This window comes from Phaseolus vulgaris, chromosome 11, assembly GCF_000499845.2.
Source record: "Phaseolus vulgaris cultivar G19833 chromosome 11, P. vulgaris v2.0, whole genome shotgun sequence".
NCBI lineage: Eukaryota > Viridiplantae > Streptophyta > Magnoliopsida > Fabales > Fabaceae > Phaseolus > Phaseolus vulgaris.
In genome coordinates, this window is record NC_023749.2 from 4,602,889 (window position 1) to 4,619,427 (window position 16,539).

Consider the following 16,539-nt stretch of genomic DNA (forward strand, 5'->3'; position numbering starts at 1 on the left):
TATCTCCATGTCACAATTTCTATTTGTTCAGATATTTATTAGTTATTTTTTTACAAAAAATAAAAATTATTGTAAAAAATAAAATATTATTAAGCATTCAATATTAAAATAATACATTTTTTCTTGAATGCTAAGTAAAAATAAATAAATTATAATTATGAGTTAAATATATGTATTTAAATTTAATATTAATTACGATTTTTACATTAAAACACGTCACATTATATGAATTTAACTTTAAAGACTAATGGAATTGAATTATAAAAAAATAAATGAAAAGGATAAAATCATCCCCATGAAAATGAATATAACAGGCAACAATAAATGAAAAAGTAGTAACAATATAAACATAAGTTTCCATTCTTCACTTTTTTTTTGCAAATTAACTCGAAGGGGAAAATGTGAATAAAATAGAAAAAAAGACAAAATTAGAGAAAGGATAATTTAGAAATTAAAAGTAAAACAGAGAAGAAATATTTTTAGAATTTCTTATTAGATTGTATGATTTAGAAATAAAAAGATTATTATACTTTAACACAAAAAATCACCTTGCATTAAAAATTTCTATCCATCAAAATAATAATTATAGAAAATCATTTCTCAATTGATTATTATAACAATACTAACAGCTCAGATTGGTAGTGCCAACATCTTATTAGTACGAGTGGTCTTGGACGTAAAGAACAAATCATCAGTATTTTTATATAAGATTCTGGGTTCAAATATTGTAGATAAAAAAAATATGATTAAGAAAAAACACCCTTCTAAAAATCACTAACTAAATTGTGATGGAAATTAATTATCAACAAAAACTAATAGATACTTCTTATTAAACCTTAAACAACCCTAAATCTGAGGTGAAAATGTTAGTTTTGTTGTTTTCAATAAATTTCAACCAATAGGAGTATGTATTTAAAATAGTTTATCGATAATGTATAGATAACCCTTTTCAAGGAGAAAAGATGCAAAAGACACAAGTTTGATTAATAACAAAATTACTGTACCAAAACCTATTATCAATTCAGTGCTATCATTGCAAAGATGAAACACAATCAATTATCATAGTAAGAGTATTAATTCACAAGTAATAATTTATATTGTATGTTTGATCTGATGTTTGAAGTCTAAAAAAGAATGTACTAAAACAAATATTGGCAATTGACACTATTAATGAGTTACATGAAAGGGTCAATCCATCTATGGGTCTAACAGTTCTAATCATAAATCATGATGGAGGATGTTTGATTCCAAGGTGACTCTTAATTGTGAGAATTCATACCTTTGCCTTCTCTTCATCAGAACAAAACTTTTTTGCCAACATTGACTTCCACAAACCTTGTTTTCCGATAGTTCTTCAGCAACTTCAACCTGAACTTCACCTCCCTCAAATGAACATCATGCAGCAACCATAATGCAACTCTTAGCATATAACCCATTGCTTATTAAGAATATCCTTCATCAACTATAGAGCATCAATATTTGGTTTTTAACTTAACTAGGGCTATGTAGCTCCAGTGTTGCATGCAATGTTGTTAAACTTGTAATTCGGAAGCGGATCAGAAAGAGTATGAAAACTCGTAACCTGAGATTCGAAAGAGTTACTATTTAAGTTACTACTATACATAACATAATTAAAAATAGATTCGTAATTCATGAAATGGTCCAAATACATAACATAATTAAACATAGATTTATAATACATAAAATGGTCCAAATACATAACATAATTAAAAGTAGATTCAAGATAATGTTTAATACAAATAAACTATCAAAGAAAAAAATTCACATTAATCATAGGATAATCATCTTCCTCCTCCAAATAATCTACATTTTCATTATCAATTGGAGGAACCTCTGAATCATTAATGGATGGAGCAACAACACCTCTACTAGCATCATCTTCTCCTACTTCAAGTAATATATCTTCATCTAAACCATCTAATGTTCCATTTTCCTCCACATTCTATTCATCATCAGAAGCCAGATCACTAATATTATAGTCTTTTATTTTTCTAACATCTTTCTTCTTCATCAATCTTGAATTAGTCATCACAAACACCACATCATTCATGGTCATTTGGTGTAAACGATTTATTTTCTTAGTGTGGACAAAAATAATTATAAAACTAGTTAACACCATATGATCATCTAAAAAATAATTATATAATCACTTTCAATAATTTAAATTCTTACCTTTCAAAAACACTCCAATTACGCTCGCAACCAGATGAACTACAAGTCAAACTCAGTACTCTAATTGCAAATCTTTGTAGTTCTGGATGTTCATCACCATATGATTCCCACCATTGTGATCAATGTAGTCAAAATTGCGAGTAAACTAGCGAACTTGCACGAGGCAATGAGTATGGAAGCCAAACCAAGATGACTCGACCAACGAATCGGCATCGGAGAGGATCGCACCACGACACTGCGCGACTCGGTGCATCAGAAGGCGTCGTCAATCCGCAACATAACCTAGCACGACATGTTTTAGGTCAAAATTTATTGGACCTAGCACGACCATTTTAAGGCCCAATGCAGCCCAAAAGCATATATGTGAGTGAAGCAGGAAAGAATAGGGTGAAAGTCACAAACCCCTAAAGAGAGAAAACAAACATCGTAGAACCCACGTTCTCCACCGGCACCGCTGTCACGCTTAGGTTCTCTGCCAGCACTCATAGTTGCATTCTCCATTACTATTGTTCGCCACAACAACTGCTCACGTTCTCCTCTTCTTTCATTCTCCATGAGTCACGGTTCTCATTCTTTTCTTCTCCGAGATAGCGTTACTCAGAAGTAGTGTTTGTGCCTTTTATAATGGCTTCAGACGATGACAATACAAGACCCTACATGGAATCATTTGTGTTTTTATTGATGGAAAATCAAGAAACTTGAAATGTAAATATTGTGAGAAGGTTTTAACTGGTGGTATCTACAAACTAAAACACATCTTGCAAGCACTTCAAAGGATGTTGGAGCACGTCTTGCCGTTCTGGAAGAAGTTAAAAAATTAATGTTGTGTACTGTTTTAATTTAATCAAGAAATTTATGTTCAGAGAAGACTTGGATAGTAATGTGGGTGATTATGAAAATTTTAGAAAAAGATCAACTCAAGAAGAGAGTGGGATGAATCATCTTCAAGAGAAGGGGAACTCAAAGTACTATAATTTCCATCTTCAAGAAGAGTGAGAGGGAAGATACATGTCAAAAAATTGCTTTATTTTTCTACAAAAATGTTATTCCATTTAATGTAGTAAGGAGTGAAAAGTCCAGTAAAATGGTTGACATGATTTCCAAACATGGTCCCGAATTTAAGCTACCATCATACCATGAATTCAAGGTGAAATATTTGAAGCAACAGGTTGAAAAGACCAATCAAATATTGGAAGAACATATATTATTTTGGAAAAAAACTGGCAGCACAATAATGACAGATGGATGAAATGATAAGTAAAGAAAAACCATAGTTAATTTTCTTGTAAATAGTCCAAAGGGAAATGTTTTTTGAAGCGATTGATGCTTTTGACATATCCAAGACAACTGAAAAAAAAGCTGATGGATGATGTTGTTGAAAAGGTTGGGAGATAATATCATCCAAATTGTAACTAATAATGCAACAAATTACAAAGCAAGAGATCTCTTAATGCAAAAGAGAAAAAAATTGTACTGGACACCATGTGCAACACATTGCATTGATTTAATATTAGAAGATTTTGAAAAGAAAATGCTCTCCATCAAGAGACCATATCTAATGGTAAGAAAATCACAACCTACATATATTTAAGAACTAGTCTTATTTGCTTGTTGCACAAACATACTGAATGGATAAATTTGATAAGACCAACTAATACTCGTTTTGTCATTTCTTATTTAACTTTGGGATGTTTAAATGAGAATAAGAAATCACTTATTAGGATGTTTACATCTAAGGAGTGACAATCTAGTCAGTTTGTAAAAACTAAAGATGGAAGACTTATTGGAAATTTAGTATTGGATAAGGGATTCTTCACAAATATTTTGAATTGTATGAGGGGTGCTCTTCCCCTAATTAAGGTGTTGCGCATGGTGGATTCAAATGAAAAACCAGCCATGAAATTTATTTATGAAGAGATGGACCTTGATAAAGAGAAGATACAAAGTCTCTTCAATGGAGTTAGTAAAAGGTAAATAACTAATTACCTTTCACTTTTATTTCATGTCTAATCTTTTTTAGAAATATAAACTTTGTTTTTTAGATTAATTTATTTACTTTTATCTTACTTAGTTACACCCCTTTGGGAAATCATTGATAAAAGATGGGACAACCAATTGCATAAGCCATTACACGCTATTATCTTAATCCCATATTGCATTATCATCCGGAATTTAAAGTTGATTATGAGGTGAAACGAGAATGTATGATTGTTTAAAAAGGATGGGAGGAGACATTAATGAGATAAGTAAGATTGATGCCCAAATTGAGAGTTTCAAGAGTAAATATGAATTTTACTCATCTCAAATTGAACATCAATTTTACTCATCTCATCAATGTTTCCCATCAACTATTCTAAACAGTCATACATTCCACATTTCATCTCATAATCAACTTTAAGTCAAGATGATAGTGTAACATGGGATTAAGATAATATCGTGCAGCATGCAACGACCTATGCAATTGGTTGTCCCATCTTTGTTCAATGATTTTCCAAAGGAGAGTGTAGCTAAATAAGATAAAAATAAATAAATTAATCTCCAAAACAAGTATATATTTCTAATTTAGAAATCAAATATAGGTAAATTACATCCATCATTTTGAAGATCTTTTCAATTGTCTTACATATATCAAATGCATCAATAGACTTCAAAACAACAGTTTCCCTTGGACTATTTACTAAAAAATTAAATATAGTCTTCTTCTTCCTATCGGTCCATTCATCTGTCATTATTGTACATCCAATTTTTTCCAAAAAACTTTATGTTCTTTTAGAATCAGATTTGTCTCCTCAACCTGTTGCTTCAAATATTTCACTTTTATTTCATTATATGATGTTGGCTTTAATCCGGGACCATGTCTACCATCTAATTCAAGCATCTCCTCACTCTTTGCTACATTAAAAGGAATAACATTATTGTAGAAAAACCGAGCAATCTCTTAACATGCCCTCTTTGTCATTCTTCTTATAGTACTTTGAGTTCCCCTTTTGTTGAAAATATTTGATGAGTGCTCAATCTCTTCTTCACTTGGTCTTTTTGTAGCATTTTCTGAATAACCCACATTACTCTCTTCTCTAGAGATTGATTTCTTTAACAAATTTTGTTGCGGAATAACAACAATATCCAACATTGATTTTTTAACCTCTTCCGACACTGATATACATGCTCTCACATCCTTTGAAGTCCATGCTAGCACGCAAACGGAGGCGCGAGTGGCGACGAATTGCGTGCGTGAGCGATAGCGCAAGCAGTGATACGACGACGCGAACGGAGGCACGAGCGACAACGAGACCGAAGTCGTTAGCTGCAGAGGTTATGAAATTAGGATTATGGGTTTTCAATTTTTTTTAATGGGTCGAGTCATGTATCGTGGAGGCCACAGAGATTGTCTGATCCAACCCATGAATCGCCGAATCACTCCGATCCGGACAAATTCCGATCCACCCTCGATCCGACTCATTTTCTTCTCAAAAGATTGAAAGATCAACGATCTAGATCGCGATCTTGACAACACTGGTTGCATGTAGTTGCCCAAATAAAAACATAACAATCAACATAGATGTGTAGAGCAACAACCCTAAGTTCTTGACTTTTGTCATTTGGTATCAACAAGAAAGGAGACACAACTAACAACCCACCTCTTGGTGGATCTCTAACCTAACTTTTTTTTCACACCTAGCCGTCTACCTATTACCTTGAAACAAACTAATTTGATTGATATTTTGCTCATGCACTTACAAAGTTCCAGGTCGTCTATCATTAGTGCAGATGGGCCTATTGATACATGTTCTCACGTTCAAAACACTTGAATTTTTCGCTTTATATCAAATGCATATCCCATTTCATATGATTAGAGTTGCCAGTGAATTTATAAATTAGCCACCCGAGACAACACCTTTTGAGGTTATTTCTGCCATTTGGTTATCCAACAAAATTGCTTGTTAATACAATCTACCTAGTCGTTGATTCTATTATTTCAATGGTGGATTGCAATTCTTTGATGGTGGATCTGAACTTCACTGTCCTTTTTCATTTCCACAACACTCAGCAGTTGGTCAAGTACTTTTCCAACAAAAGCATCAATATTTGAACTTCCATTGGAGTTGAAAAGTCTACTCTACATTGTACCTGACAAATAAGAGTCATCTAGGAGTGAAAAAGGTGTCACTATGATGCTTAATGATTTGAACTTATGTTAATAGTCCTACTAAACAGAAGGACTAAAATGATACTTGAAAATTTTTCAAGGACTTGTGCAAAAAAATAAGGAACTAATCAACAAGTGTCTATAAGTTTCAGGACCCATTAAGTACTTTACTCATTTATTTTAATGTGAGACCCACCTACTTTATATTTCTTTGCTCACAATTTCTTCACAACCAAACCAGCCGAATTTCAACAATCCAACGCTCTTTTCTGAACCTCTATTTTCAATACGTTTCAACTCTACCAAACAAAAGTTTTCCATCTAGGACTTCCACTTCACCTCACGGTTAGATTGTAACTAATATTTAAGAAGGATTCTGAAAGCATATAATCACGTTTTAACAATAAAATTCTATTTGACTATATTAAAGGAAAAGAAAGAATAGGGTAAATCCCTTGTGTATATTGAACACATAGGGTTATGTTTATATAGGAAAAAGAAACATATGGGCTAAGCCCATTACATAAATATGAGATATCTAACAATATCTATAATATCTCATAATATCAAATAATATCTAATTATATCTAATAATATCTAACACTCCCCCTCAAGCTGGTGCATATAGATCATATGTACCCAGCTTGTTACAAATGTAATCAATCCTAGGTCCTCGTAAGGGTTTAGTAAAAATATCCGCTAATTGATTATTTGAATTAACAAACTCAGTCTTGATATCTCCTGATATAATCTTTTCTCGAATGAAATGACAATCAATCTCAATATGTTTTGTCCTTTCATGAAAAACTGGATTTGAGCTAATATGAAGAGCAGCCTGATTATCACATATCAGTGTCATTTGAGTAACCTCTCCAAATTGCAATTCTTTAAGTAACTGTTTAAGCCAAATAAGCTCACAAGTAGCCGAGGCCATAGCTCTATATTCTGCTTCTGCACTAGATCTTGCCACAACACTTTGTTTCTTGCTCTTCCAAGAGATCAAGTTATCACCAATGGAGACACAATAACCAGAAGTTGACCTTCTATCAGATGGAGATCCTGCCCAATCAGCATCTGAATAACAAACGACTTTAGTATGGTTATTATGACCATATAACAAACCTTTTCCAGGAGAGCCTATAATGTACTTCACTATACGAATGACTGCATTCCAATGATCTTCACATGGAGAATTAAGAAATTGACTCACCACACTGACTGCAAAGGAAATATCAGGACGAGTAACAGTGAGATAGTTCAATCTTCCAACTAATCTCCTGTACTTCTCAGGATCTGAAAGAGGCTCCCCCTGATTGGGTAGAAGCTTGACGTTGGGATCCATGGGAGTATCAACAGATTTCGAATTCATCAACCCAATTTCCTCCAAAATATCTAATGCGTATTTTCTTTGAGAGATAACAATACCAGTATTGGATTGTGCTACCTCAATTCCCAAGAAATATCTGAGTTTGCCAAGATCTTTGGTCTGAAAGTGTTGACAAAGGTGTTGTTTTACTTGTGAGATGCCATGGTGATCACTGCCTGTAAGAACAATGTCATCAACATATACTACAAGATAGATACACCCAGCACTCGAGTGACGATAAAAAACTGAATGATCGCCTTCACTGCGAGTCATACCAAATTGTTGAACAACATTGCTAAATTTTCCAAACCAAGCCCTAGGAGACTGCTTGAGGCCATATAAGGATTTGCGAAGACGACATACCAATCCAGAAGACTCCCCCGAGCAACAAAACCGGGAGGTTGCTCCATATAAATTTCTTCCTGCAAATCCCCATTAAGAAAAGCATTTTTAACATCCAGTTGATAAAGAGGCCATTGTTGAAGAGCAGCCATAGCTATGAATAAGCGAACAGAGGCCATCTTTGCTACTGGAGAAAAAGTATCACCATAGTCTAAACCAAAAATTTGGGTATAACCCTTAGCCACAAGACGAGCTTTGAGACGATCAATAGTACCATCAGCACCAACTTTGATAGCAAAAATCCACCTGCAACCAACAACAGATTTCCTAGATGGTAAAGGAACAAGTTCCCAAGTTCCATTATTCTGAAGCGCATTCATTTCATCAAGCATGGCCTGACGCCAACCAGGATGGGCTAAGGCATCACCTACAGATTTTGGAATGGATACAGAAGAAATAGACGAAAGGCAGGTATAAAAGGGTTGAGATAGTCTATGGTAACTCAAAGCAGTATAATGTGGAGAGGGATTACGAGTAGAACGTATACCTTTACGGATAGCAATAGGAAGATCAGGTTCAACAATCGGAGGTTCAACTATAGGAGCCGGAGGGGGATGAGGTGTTGGCACCAGAATAGAGTCTGCTGATGGACGATGAGACGGTTGACGACGACGATACACCTGAAGAGTTGGTGGCGGTGGTGAATTGTTAGGTGCACTAGGCACAACAAGAGGAATATTAACTTGATTAGATGAAGAAATTGAAGGAGAAGGACAAGACTTAAAGTAAAGGGAAGATTCACTGAAGGTGACATCTGCTGAAATAAAATAACGGTTTAAAGACGGTGAGAAACATTTATATCCTTTTTGTGATCTAGTGAACCCTAAAAAGACACATTTGTGTGACTTAGGAGATAATTTATCAAGACCAGGACTAAAATTATGAACAAAACATGTGGACCCAAAAACTTTGGGAGGTAAAGAGTGGAGAGGGTCATGTGGAAATAAAATAGAATGAGGAATTTTGTTATCTAAAACTGAAGATGGCATGCGATTAATGAGATAACATGCACTAAGAACAGCATCACCCCAAAAACGCTGAGGAACATCACCATGGATTAAAATAGTACGAGTTGTTTCAACAAGATGTCTATTCTTGCGCTCAGCTACCCCATTTTGTTGAGGTGTATAAGCACATGAAGTTTGATGAAGAATACCATGAGAAGCCATAAAATTTTTAAAAGAATGAGAAAGATACTCACGTCCATTATCACTGCGCAAAATTCGGATGGAAATTCCAAATTGATTTTTAATTTCATTGTAAAATATTTGAAATATAGAAAACAACTCAGAACGGTTTTTCATTAAAAATACCCAAGTACATCTTGAATAATCATCAATAAAAGTAACAAAATACTGAAATCCTAAATTAGACTTAATACGACTTGGTCCCCAAATGTCAGAGTGAACTAAGGCAAAAGGAGATGAAGCACGTTGTGAGACACTACGAGGAAAAGAACTACGAATGTGTTTCCCTAACTGACACGACTCACACGATAAAGTAGACACATTAGACAAACTTGGAACAAGCTGTTGCATCTTGGCAAGACTAGGATGACCCAACCGAGCATGAATGAGAGATGGAGAATCCATAATTGCGCCAACATGTGCAGAGATCTGTAGTTGATAAAGTCCATGAGACTCACATCCGGTGCCAATCATCCGTCCCGAACTCCGGTCCTGTAAAGTAACAGAATCTTTGGTAAAAGAAATAACACAGTCAAGGGAACGAGTGAGACGACTAATGGATAATAAGTTAAATGGAGACCCAGGGACATAAAGAACATTATCAATAGATAAAGATGAAAAAAGATTAATAGTACCAACACCATGTGATGGTACCCTATATCCATTGGCCATGGTAACTGAAGGTAAATAACCCGTAGTAGATAGGGAAGAGAAAAAAGATTTATTACCAATAATGTGATCAGTGGCACCTGAATCTAGAACCCAAGGGCCATGGGAAGTGGAGTGAGTGAGGCCAACAAAAGATGTACCTGAATGTGCAACAGAAGCCGTGGAACTAGGGTTCTGACGATCCTCATACCATTTAAGAAATTCATTGAAAATAGCAGGCTGGCTTGGGGTATCAATTGAAGTATGGTCCATGGTAGAAGGTTGCACAGGGGCAATTTGAGCAACCGCAACAGATCTAGGAGGACGACCATGTAAGGCATAACATCTGTCAATTTTGTGGCCAAGTTTGCCACAATGGTCACACTTGTGACGCCCTTTGCCCAGCTTGTGAGGGCGAGTACGATCATTATGCTGAGATACTAAAGCAGAAGAGTCATCAACATGAGACGTTATATCAGCGGTGTGTTTACCTGGCACGTGCAAAAGGATAGAACAAGTGGAAGTAAAATTGGGCACAATAGGAGATCCCAAAATTTGATCACGAACGTGAGAATAATCATCAGGAAGACCATGTAAACCCAATAACATGAAGAACTTGGATCTTTGTTCTAGTTCTTGAGAAGGAGTAGAGGCAGGAGGTAATAACTCATTAAAATCATGAAGAAGAGCATGAAGTTTACCTAGATATTCTGCCATTGTACCATCAAGACGTTTGGGAGCAACAATTGTGAGAAGATTTTGACACACACCATAAAGACGTTGAGTATCATTGGTGTATAATAATTTTGCTTGTTCCCAAACTTCTGAACATGTTTCATAGGTACGAAAAAATTGTTTTAAAGATGAGTGAATGGTCGATTTGATAACAATGCATAATTGAGCATCAATTTTCGACCAACGAACAACCTCATTTTCAGCAAGAGTAGGATGAGTAAGATGATCAACATAACCTTGACTCTTAAGCCATAATTTAATATCTGATGCCCAAGTGTCATAATTGGTTCCATCCAATTTGTTAATGGAAAGATGAACATTGACGTAATTAGTATAAATAGATGAATCCGGCATAATGACTGAAGAAGAAGCCATAGTGGCAGCGGAAGCGGAAGAAGCCATAAAAGATAAGGACAAATCCAGTCACCGGTTAATTGGCGGGAGCAACAAAGATGAAGGCTCCGACAGCGATTCCGGCGAGATTCCGGCGGCGTCTCCGGCGAAGTTCCAGCGAAGGTCCAGCGAAGGTCCAGCGGAGGTCCGGCGAAGGTCCGGCGAGACAGTGGGGGTGGTGGCTGGAAAATTCCAGTGAATAGTGGATTCACCAATAAAAATTGAACCCTAAACCCTAAACTCTAACCTTATGCTCTGATACCATATTAAAGGAAAAGAAAGAATAGGGTAAATCCCTTGTGTATATTGAACACATAGGGTTATGTTTATATAGGAAAAAGAAACATATGGGCTAAGCCCATTACATAAATATGAGATATCTAACAATATCTATAATATCTCATAATATCAAATAATATCTAATTATATCTAATAATATCTAACAGACTATAAATAGACGGGTCTAGTACAACTTTTATATTAATGTAAATCACTATAGTTGTTTAGAAAAAGTGAGTAAAGGTAATTTTTTCCCTTTATCTTCATGTAAATTTAACAATAATGATTATCAAAATCTGAACTGAGTACATGATGAGCATTACGCATATAAACATGCCGCCAAAAGCATATTGCTGAGGTTGGCAAGGAACACAGTTCAAACCTTCAAAACTTACCATATGAGGGTACGGCATCTTTGTGCAAAACGGTTGATTTGTTAACTAATCATTTAGGCCTCACCAAGTAAGATGCCCATATCTCATTAGCTGGAGGAGGAGGCTGAACCCAATGCCCTGGTATGCGGCTGGATGCAAGGAAAAAATATCAAAAGATAAATGATTGATTTACATTTTTCACACTCATTGATTATGATGCATGCATGTTACACACTAACCAAAATAAGTGAAAGCAACTATCAAAATAAATTTTAATCGTAACTACAGACCCAACATGTGAAGTAAGAACAGTGGAACAGATTGTGTGATATACTAATATAGTTCATACAGATCATTAGTGTGATAAAAGGTGGTTAGTCTGGTACTTTAGTCAGAGTCTTGACTTCTCATGAATATAATTTAAGGACTTAACACCCGATGTTCTGTCTCTTAACTCAGTTTTGAAATATAATCATAGATATGCCTAAAACAGAAAAATATTTCACTAGAAAGCAACTTTGGATGCCCTTAAGCAATGAGGTAAAATATTCACCAATGAGACATTTATATGAAAAATTACATCGGGCATTTAGATCTATAAGTAAAATATCCCTTAATGATCACCCCACTCAAAGAATTAAGCATAAGCAGAAAAGTTTCATCATTCTTATTTCTTACCTTCCTCCAGGTCTGATATAGGCATCCCATCCTCTTCTAACCTGCATGAGATTGTATAGCAGCCTTAACATTAACAACAAAAAGTTATAATGAAAAAGCAAGCAAGTGAATTACACATAAGCTGGTAATGAAAAACATGTAGCATCATTAGGCTATTAGTGTAACAATCAAGTAAAACTAGAAGTTTTCAAACACAGGAAAGTTGACAAATTATGTATTTATTCTAAGGAAACAAAGAAAAGTGCAGAAGAGATGTACAATTTAATAACAAAAATAGTTGAGTTTACCTCAATGAGTGTACCCATATCATTGTTGCTTCCATAATAATAATGGTAGAACTCAATGGGTAAATTTGCCAAAGGATCATATGCTCCTCCACTGATCTGTCCTATTTTACTGGATTTATTCTCATCAAATGCACCAGATCCCTCTTCAGTCACACTGGGATCTATTTGCTCTGTGTTATCCTTTACTTCACTATCATCATTGCTTCCTTTTGACAGTTTCCCTTGATTCTGAATAGCTTTCCTGGATTCCTCAGCAGTTGCAATTGCTTCTTTAGCAGCATCTGCTTCAAGTGCAGCCAAAGCTTCACGCTCCTCTTCTTCCACTGCAGCTTGAACTCTATCAAGAAACTTGTCATCCTCCTCTGGGAGAAAATGGCCTGACCATTTGTAAAGAACCATAAACAAATTAAACGTTAAATATGTGAATATTACAAACTCTTGCATGCACAAAAATGTGAATATTGAAGATTCCAATTAGAAAAACAATTAAAACCATTCCAATTATATTACGAAATTAAGAATGTATAGTTTCATAATTAACAAATGTGTTGATTATATATTTCTCATTATACATTTATAAGGTGAATAATTATCTATTCAGAATCAGAATGCTAAAATACCAGAGCTTGAACTCTGGCACACATGATTTATAAATATGACCAATCAATCGTAAACCAGCATTTGGTACTGTGGAGGTAAGAAAATTAATATAACAAGTTCAAATGTTATATATGGCAGCAAGGATGGAGAAAAAGAACCCAAGCACAGTCACAAGAGACCAAGTAATAATGTACACTATAATAATCATAAGTTTATAGCACAGATAACTAGAAGCTGAGTGGTTTTCTATATATACCTTGTTTTTTCAACCTTTGTATTCTTATGGAGCGCAACTCCTGAAGCTTTTCCACCACCAAGAGCAGCTCAAGCTATGATATCAAGTAACGTAAGAGAATCAATTAATTATCACCCAATGGGAAAGTAAGAGGAATGATGAAGGATACACATAAATGGCATGATTCTTGTTCAGCAAATAAACATAGAGACGGATGAAAGCATGCATATGCTTAATTTTTAAGAGACACATACCAAAAACAAGCCATGAACCCTTTGGCATGGCAGCCACAAAATGACAAAATAGAAAGAGAAGACAAAAAAAAACGAATTTGATGGTGAGGAGCTAAGGAACATACTGAGCTGAAAAATAAAGGGGGAAATTATGAGTTAGGTAGTTAATAAGTGCAACCTGTGCAAGTGAAAGTCATAACATATGTTATAGTGCATGGAATGTTTGACCAAGTTCTTCAGAGTTAACAGCAACGATAAATTGGCAATGGTTTACCCGTCATTTGTTAAAAAAGAAAGTTACCTCAGCCTCTAGTTTCTTCTTCTCTTCTTTGGCTTTAGACTTCGCAATTTCTTTCATCTTCAATACCTGTAAATAGAAATTCTTCCTGAATAAGACTTGCAACGCAAACTAATGTAACTGCTAATATATCCATAAGCAACTGCCAAAAAACAATGAATCAATATTACCCTTCCCAATTTTCCACAGAGAACAGTAAAGACAATATAGCAGCAAAGAGTTTGAAACAACTCAAAAAATAGGCCCATTGGTTTAAACCAATATGTACAAATGTGTTATTTGAAATTCCATGAACTGAATGCCTTTCACTTAGCCCCACTCTTAATCTGAAACTGAAAGTATATAGCCATATAAACAGTATAGTAACAGGGAGTGCGCTATAATTCAGAATAATAATAATAATAATAATAATAATAATAATAATAATAATAATAATAAAGTATGAGAACTTTACCATAATCAACTAATAGTTCATGTTTCCTTAAGCACCCATCCTAATCGTACATCTTTTTGAAAACCCTCTCTAATTAAAATTTAAAATCATATTAGCATGCTATTTCATTCAGTTTCGAGTAAAAAACAATTACTAACTTCAGTCAAAATAAAAGTAGGCATAGATTGAAAGAGTTTCCATACCTTGCTGTTAGCAATTTCCTTGGCCTTTTCCCTAGCAATCCAATCATCGGCTTCTCTGTCCATTTGTTCAAATTTCTCATGCTCCTAGATTTTTCAACAAAGAAAGCAACTAATTAATCAGTCTCTAACAACAGCTACAATGAAGGGGAAGTAAAAACCTAACAAATCCAAACCAAAGCAGAACAACCTTTGCAATCAACTCCGCAACACGTTTCCTCTTTTTCTTCCTCCATAGTTTATTCCGTTTAGACTTGTTTACTTTATTTGCAAGCCTAGCCACAGCTGATTTCTCCTCCCATGGACTTGTCTCATCAGCAACATACCGGAACGGCTCCAGCTGAGCTCTTAGCTTTGACATCAAAGAATTTGCTGCTTCCACAGCAAATGATTCTAGGGATTCTACACTAACCCCTCTGTCTTCTATACATTTTAGAAAACCAGAATGGCAAGGTTCATTGGTGACAAGTTTCACACCTTCTAAAGACCCTTTACCATCTTTTACCACCATCAACATTTCTAGCTCCTTCTGCCTACACAACACAACACCCAACTAATTCAACAGTATCAAATAGCATGCTAAAAAAATTCAATGATAATAGCTTACAATCATAACATAACTGAAATAGATTTTAGCAGTGTAAAATAAGAGCCACGTACATTGCCTTTGCGAGATTGAGAGTGTGTCGCAATTCCCTGAGGCGATCGCTGACATTTCTGTTCTCCCAAAAGGAAGCCGAATTCGGTGGTTCCGAGGGTAATATCGGAAACCATGGAGGAGGAGGTGGCGGTGCTACAGATTGAAAAGGAATCGGATTCATTCCTACGGAGTAGTGATAGATTCAGAAAACCCAAAATATATAACCTAACTAGAAGAATTTGAAATTGCAATAGCTTAAACAATTATTTGTAAACTATCTAGCATATAACATTCATACTATACAACACACAATCTCTAAAATATATAAACATATTTATATATTATAGAGAATAAATATAAATATTTATATACATTTCAATTTTTTAAAATAAAAAAAATGTTTTTTTTATGACTCATTCAAAAATATGCTTATTTTTATAATTATAATAAAAAAATTTAAAAAATTTATGTATTTTTCTTATTTAAAATTATGTTAGATTTGTTAAAATTGTAAAAAAATCAATAAATATTTTTTAAATTAAATATTTCACCTATACTTATCCTATAAATATCCTATAAATGTCAATGTGTAATTTAAGATGAGTGTAAATTTATGAAACTATTTGTCATAAATAATAATATTTAAAATTAAATTATATATTTTATGAATAATTTTGGTAAATCATATTTTTTTATCACATTTCACGATGAAAGACTAAATTATTACCACTTTATACATTTTACAAGCAAACTGAAAAAATAAAAATAAATGGTCTTATATTTTAAGCTTTTATAGTTACGTGTAGGTATGACAAAGTGGAACGGGTCGTGCGGGCCGTCCACGTCCCGCTGGTAAAAAATGTGGGTGGACTGACCTTTTCAACCCGTTAACCTGCATTAGCCCACGGGCCAGCAGCAGGGCGGGGCGGGTTAGCCCGCAAGAAAAAAAAAATTGACACTTAGCAGCAGGCCAACACAATTAGGTTTATGTTTGAAAAAATGTATGAAAATTATTCTAAGGTGGCATCTAATGCTATTGAAATGGAAGAATGTCAATAATGTTTATGTTTAATATTTTTGAATTAATGTTTATGTTTAATGTTTTGGAATTAAGTATTTTTAATGGTTTGAAAGTGGAAGAATAGTAATATTTGTTATTTATCTTAGGGATGGCAAAGCGGGACGGGATGACCTTTTCAACCCGCTAACCC

General features: G+C 34.5%; 1 protein-coding gene across 7 annotated transcripts; it reads right to left on the reverse strand.

Moving 5' to 3' along the window:
* Window positions 1-1,056: 1,056 nt before the first annotated feature.
* LOC137818802 (U11/U12 small nuclear ribonucleoprotein 59 kDa protein) lies at window positions 1,057-15,638 on the reverse strand. Of its 7 annotated transcripts, none has more exons than XR_011082145.1 (11): window positions 15,349-15,617; window positions 14,879-15,221; window positions 14,692-14,775; window positions 14,059-14,124; window positions 13,546-13,618; window positions 12,690-13,066; window positions 12,403-12,443; window positions 11,746-11,873; window positions 2,596-2,846; window positions 2,194-2,475; window positions 1,057-1,582 (listed from the first exon to the last, which is right to left on the reverse strand). XR_011082145.1 is itself a non-coding variant. In XM_068622418.1 (9 exons), exons 1-8 carry the CDS (start codon window positions 15,507-15,509, stop codon window positions 11,795-11,797), a joined length of 1,224 nt encoding a protein of 407 aa, XP_068478519.1. In that variant the 5' UTR covers window positions 15,510-15,638; the 3' UTR covers window positions 1,057-1,582; window positions 11,746-11,794. The 7 variants fall into 7 exon arrangements, 4 of the variants coding, with proteins under 4 accessions (XP_068478519.1, XP_068478546.1, XP_068478538.1 ...); XR_011082144.1 differs by adding an exon at window positions 6,149-6,321 and having other exon boundaries at window positions 2,194-2,846; XR_011082143.1 differs by having other exon boundaries at window positions 2,194-2,846.
* Window positions 15,639-16,539: the final 901 nt, after the last annotated feature.

Excerpts from the sequence above, each read along its gene's own strand:
- LOC137818802 (XM_068622418.1), bottom strand. The coding sequence starts at position 15,509 with ATGAATCCGATTCCTTTTCAATCTGTAGCACCGCCACCTCCTCCTCCA. Across the intron at positions 14,125-14,691 it reads AGGAAATTGCTAACAGCAAG|GTATTGAAGATGAAAGAAAT; the intron begins GTATGGAAACTC and ends TTCTATTTACAG. Across the intron at positions 12,444-12,689 it reads ATATGGGTACACTCATTGAG|GTTAGAAGAGGATGGGATGC; the intron begins GTAAACTCAACT and ends AATCTCATGCAG.